Source organism: Kryptolebias marmoratus, linkage group LG11 (assembly GCF_001649575.2).
Source record: "Kryptolebias marmoratus isolate JLee-2015 linkage group LG11, ASM164957v2, whole genome shotgun sequence".
Taxonomy (NCBI): Eukaryota; Metazoa; Chordata; class Actinopteri; order Cyprinodontiformes; family Rivulidae; genus Kryptolebias; species Kryptolebias marmoratus.
In genome coordinates, this window is record NC_051440.1 from 26,832,543 (window position 1) to 26,837,512 (window position 4,970).

A 4,970-nucleotide genomic window follows, 5' to 3' on the forward strand; every position below is an offset into this window, starting at 1 on the left:
CTGACGTTCTGTAGGAGAACTACAGAACCAGACCAGGTTCTGGTCCTCAGTCGCTCAGAGAGGACAGCAGCAGCGATGAAGAGTGTCTTCGAGGAGGAAGATGAGGAACTCGTCCATCGGCCTGCAGGTGAGTCTGTCCAGGTGTCTCCTGAGACACGTGTCCTCAGGGACGAGTTCTTCAGCTCAGAACGGTGAAACCTCAGGAAGGATTGTGAGATTCTGCAGCCTTTGATGTTTCCTGTTAAACAAATGAAGAAGAATTAAAGATGAATGCTTGTCGCCCGCCGCCTGTCCTGCCAGATTAAAGTCCAACCTTCAAAGATCAGAAGCTCAGGGTTCGAATGAATCAGTTTAACTTTTTATTTACTTTTATTTTAGGCCTTTTATGTTATTAATATTATTATTTTAATCTTTTCTCCATGTTGGGAAATAAAATCTGCCTTCTGTTCTCCAGGAAGTGGATGTTCTCCTCCTGGTTCTGGTTCTGCTGACGTGTTGGAGGATGAGGAGTTCCTCCCCGATGAAGCCGATCAGATGTCAGCGGCAGGAGGCGGGGCTTGTGTGAGGATGAGGATGGTGGAGGTCTTCCTCAGCTGCTTATAACCAGCTGCTGAGGCTGAAGATGAGGATGAGGATGAAGATGATGTGATGGTGGCTCCGAGCGGCTGCAGCTCCAACATCAGCGGTAAGAGATCATCAGATCAGGAACGTAGAACTTTAGATGTTTTTAAATGATTTCTCTTTAAACTTTCAGCATCAAAGTAAAAAAACTTAAAAAATGTAAAATCCTGAATATTTTCCTGAGTTAATTAAATAAACTTAAATAAGAAAATTACTCCAAGGTTTGAGATAATAATACATTTATAAAAAGATTTAATCTTTTCAAAATAAAAGCCAAGTGTTTGTGTGAATCAGTTTCTGCTCAGATTCTCATTTGTTGCTTTCATGCAGATATTTTTAACACGTCCAGATTTTATAACTTTTAATTTTAATCTTTGAAGCTCATAAAACTTATTCTGATGTTTTTTAAAGTAATTTAGATAAATGAACAGATTTTATTAATCTGAGCTCAGAAAGTTTTCTTTTTATAGCAACAGAAAATATAAATGAAAAACATTCAGCATTAATTACAGTCAGGGGTGAAGTTTTATGACTTTATTTATAAAAAACGAGTTTATGATGGAAGCAGAATCTGTGAAACTGTTGGTGTTTGAAATAAAACCTGGTAAATAAATTAAGTTTTAAGAAGAAAGATTTAAAAGATTTGATTGTTTTTTTCTTCACAAACTGACCTGGAAGCAGTTTTCATAGATCAGTCTGAGCAGATTTTAAGTTTAAAACTTTATCATCTGATCCAGAATAAAACGTTTTTTAGAGTTTATCCTTCAAAGCTGACGTCTGTTTGTTTTAGGGAACATGGCGCCCACACCTGAGCTCCACCTCAACTCTTCCACTTGGCTCCGCCCCCACGGGAACGCCTCCTCCCAGCCTCCAATCAGAGCCCTGTACCCATGGAGCACTGCTCAGCTGATCCTCATCGTCATGGTAACGGGCTCCCTGAGCGTGCTGACCGTCCTGGGCAACACGCTCGTCATCCTGTCCATCAAGGTGAACCGTCACCTGCGGACGGTCAACAACTACTTCCTGCTGAGCCTGGCGGCGGCCGACCTGCTCATCGGCGCCGTGTCCATGAACGTGTACACGCTGTACCAGCTGCGGGGCCGCTGGCCCCTGGGGGCCCTGCTCTGCGACATGTGGCTCGTCCTGGACTACGCCGTGAGCGGCGCCTCCGTCCTGAACCTGCTGCTCATCAGTCTGGACCGGTACCTCTGCCTGACGCGGCCGCTGAGCTACCCGGCGTGGCGGACGGGCCGCGTGGCCGGCCTGATGATCGGCGCCATCTGGCTGCTGTCCTTCGTCCTGTGGACCCCCGCCATCCTGTGCTGGCAGCACGTGGGGGGTCGGCGAGCCGTCCGTGACGGGAAGTGTTACACCCAGCTGCTGGCCAACCCGGCCGTCACCCTGGGAACGACGGTGCCGTCGTTTTACCTGCCGGCGCTCGTCATGATGGGACTGTATGGCCGCCTGTCGGCCGCCAGCCACCGCAGGCTGAGCACGCTCAGGACCTCCAGCCCCTCCATTAAAGACCTCCTCCTGAAGCGGCGCGCGGGCTCGGACCGGCCTCGGAACCACAGGAGAGCGTCCATGGTGGAGACGGCGGGCGGCTGGAGACACCTGGTAGGTGCAGCTCACTTCCTGTTTGTGAGAACGCTTCGTCTGACTTTAAATTACTTCTGTTAGTTTATAAATCACTGATCGGCTCAGCACCTCGGTCCATTAAAGGTCTGGTTCTGGTTCTGGTTCTGGTCTGCATCCCCAGAACCAGAACCAGACCCAGAAGCAGAACCAAACATGGAGATGCAGCATTCAGCTTCTCTGCACCAACAGAAACACTGAGTTCCTGTTGAACCAGAACAACTGGAACCTGATGTGTTCTAGTCTCTCAGTCGGTGACAGGAAGTAGTTTTTTTGATGTAAAGCCCTTTGAACTGACTCGGCGGTCTGTGACCCGTCTGTCTCCTCAGCAGCGCCTGTCTCGCGCCGCCTCGTACCATGCCGGAGACGAAGACTCCTCGTCCAACACCGACCCGCATGGCACGGCCTCAGCGGCGTTCTCCTCCTGTCCCAGCTTCAGGTCTCAGGAGAGGAGGCGGCGGCGGGTCGTAGCGAGGGAGAGGAGGGTCACCAACACCATCCTGGCCATCCTGCTGGCCTTCAGCCTCACCTGGACGCCGTACCACGTCATGGCCGTCGTCGCTGCCTTCTGGCACGTCCAGATCCCCGGCGCCCTGTGGGACACGGGCTACTGGCTGTGCTACGTGAACAGCGCCATCAACCCGTGCTGCTACTCGCTGTGCAACGTCACCTTCAGGAAAACCTTCTGCAGCCTCCTGCGCTGCCACGGCGGGAAGCCGGCGGGAAGCCGCCTTGACGCCGCGGCGGGGAGGGGAGGGGAGCCGCCCTGACGCCGCGGCGGGAAGCTTTTCTATAGAAAATCTTTCAATCGATTCAGAAGTTTCTGATGGAAGCCCTTTTTTCTGTTTAGATTTTTGCTGCAGGTTTAAAAAGTCGAGTCCCGTCTTCTGGATAAAAGACGAAACGTCCAGAAGACGGGACTCGACTTTCCTGCGTCCTGCGTCCTGCAGGCTGTTCTTCAGTTTGGATTTATTGGTTAAATAAAAACAGAAACAGTTTCACCAAAACAATGTACAGCATTTATTTGTGGTTTTGTACAAATCTGATCAATAATCTGTTCCAAAAAGTTTCTTTTGTCTTTAAACCTGATCAGGAGGAAGAAGTGTTAAACTATCAGCTACTGGTGGGAGTTATTTCATCTAAGAAAGCTTTAATCCAAATAAACGAGAAGAAAAACAGACGTGGGAGGAGGCGAAGCAGCTGAAGCAGCCGAAGGAGGCGAAGGAGGCGAAGCAGCCGAAGGAGCCGAAGGAGCCGAAGGAGCCGGAGGAGTGTCGCTTCGATTGTTCTGCTTCATCCTTCAGTTGGACTTTTTCTCTCCTGGAAACAAAAACATGTCAGAGTTCGACCCGTTTGACTGCAGGTTCTGTGTTGAATGACTCCAGGTCTCACCTTTGACCTTGGGCTTGTGGGAACACGGTTTGGACACCTTGACGGTGGTCTGACACTCAGCGTTGTACAGCGCTCGTTTCAGGGTTCCGGACCGGGTCTTGGTGTTGGTGGCGGCGTCGCAGGAACTCCACGGGCTGAACTTGTACTTACAGTCACCTGGAAAACATCAGAACCAGAAAGTTCTAACGATCCGCTTCAGAAACAGGTGAACAACATCAAAATGGACCCGAAGGAACCGGATCAATGAGTTTAATTAAATCAGTCAATCACTGGTTCTGATCCGGTTTTAGTAGTTTAGTTTAATTTGATGATTTAATTTTGTGTTGTATTTTATTTTTCTTTATTTTAATATTTAAGTTTTATTTATGCAATATTTTTCGATCTTTATGAGCTATTATTGGTTGTACTTTAGTTATTTTAATACATCTTAGTTTATTTTATTGGATTAGTTTTTCTTTCTTGATCTGATTTTATTAGTTTTATTTTGTATCATTTTTTTTTTTAAAGTTTTTAAGTTTTCTGGTCAAACTTCTCTGATGCGTCGCCACCTTTTGGCCACCAGGTGTCGCCACACCTCAAATTCCTCCTTTAAATGAGTTTAAGGAGTTAAAAGATGTAAAGATGTCTCTTCAGGACTTTGGGGTCAGAGGAGGAGGACCAGGAGAGTCTCCTGGTCTCAGGTCTTTGTGGGACTTACTGATGTCCTTCTTCCAGTTGCAGGGGATCCTGCAGTGGATCTTCTCGGTCTGGTCCTTACACGTGGCCTCCCTCAGACCGTCCCCACAGTCTCTGTGTTCCGGGACACATTTCCCGTATCGGGTCTCTGCGGCGGAACACTCGGAGGCGGGGCGGGTTTTATCGTGCTTTCCACCTGCAGAGCAGAGAAACCATCAAACTGAGCTGCAGATGTTCATCAGAACATCCTGTTCCTGGACAGAAAATGTCTTCATGTCCTCCTGATGAATCTAAGAGACAAACTGCAGCAAAAACAAAAACAGGTTGGAGAGGTGAGGAGGAGGAGCAGGGAGGAGAGGATGGAGACAGGAGGACGTTTATAGGAGGAGGAGCAGGAACTTCAGCTGGTCCTGCTGCAGGTTTATGGATGAAGATCTCACCTTTGTGATGTTTGGATCTTCTGTTGGCCTCAGCTGTGAAGGCCAGGAGGAGGAGGAGCGTCACACAGAACAAACTTCTCATCCTGCAGAGATGGAAACACTCAGAGTCACCGAGGAGCAGGAGGAGGAGCAGGAGGAGCACAGTGACAGTTCACATCATCACAGGCTTCCACCAACCCTGTTTACATGTGGACAGATGTACAGTGT

The 4,970-nt window shown here is 48.6% G+C and overlaps 2 protein-coding genes across 3 annotated transcripts in view; one reads left to right on the top strand and one right to left on the bottom strand.

Annotated features, from left to right (window-relative positions):
• The first annotated feature begins 462 nt into the window (after positions 1 to 462).
• chrm4b (cholinergic receptor, muscarinic 4b) lies at positions 463 to 3,106 on the top strand. Its single transcript, XM_017404444.2, has 3 exons — positions 463 to 685; positions 1,412 to 2,238; positions 2,586 to 3,106. Exons 1-3 carry the CDS (start codon positions 649 to 651, stop codon positions 3,024 to 3,026), a joined length of 1,305 nt encoding a protein of 434 aa, XP_017259933.2. The 5' UTR covers positions 463 to 648; the 3' UTR covers positions 3,027 to 3,106.
• A 146-nt stretch (positions 3,107 to 3,252) lies between these two features.
• mdkb (midkine b) overlaps positions 3,253 to 4,970 on the bottom strand; it is a 3,938-nt gene continuing 2,220 nt past the window's right edge. For both annotated transcript variants that reach the window (XM_017404443.3, XM_037978267.1), the window contains exons 2-5: positions 4,764 to 4,846; positions 4,346 to 4,519; positions 3,649 to 3,804; positions 3,253 to 3,576 (exon numbers count right to left, since the gene is read on the bottom strand). In XM_017404443.3, the coding sequence (XP_017259932.1) occupies positions 3,557 to 3,576; positions 3,649 to 3,804; positions 4,346 to 4,519; positions 4,764 to 4,845 (432 nt within the window). In that variant the 5' untranslated portion in view covers position 4,846 and the 3' untranslated portion in view covers positions 3,253 to 3,556. The remainder of the gene's footprint in view (positions 3,577 to 3,648; positions 3,805 to 4,345; positions 4,520 to 4,763; positions 4,847 to 4,970) is intronic.

Excerpts from the sequence above, each read along its gene's own strand:
- chrm4b (XM_017404444.2), top strand. The coding sequence starts at position 649 with ATGGTGGCTCCGAGCGGCTGCAGCTCCAACATCAGCG. Across the intron at positions 686-1,411 it reads CTGCAGCTCCAACATCAGCG|GGAACATGGCGCCCACACCT; the intron begins GTAAGAGATCAT and ends TGTTTGTTTTAG. Across the intron at positions 2,239-2,585 it reads CGGGCGGCTGGAGACACCTG|CAGCGCCTGTCTCGCGCCGC; the intron begins GTAGGTGCAGCT and ends CTGTCTCCTCAG.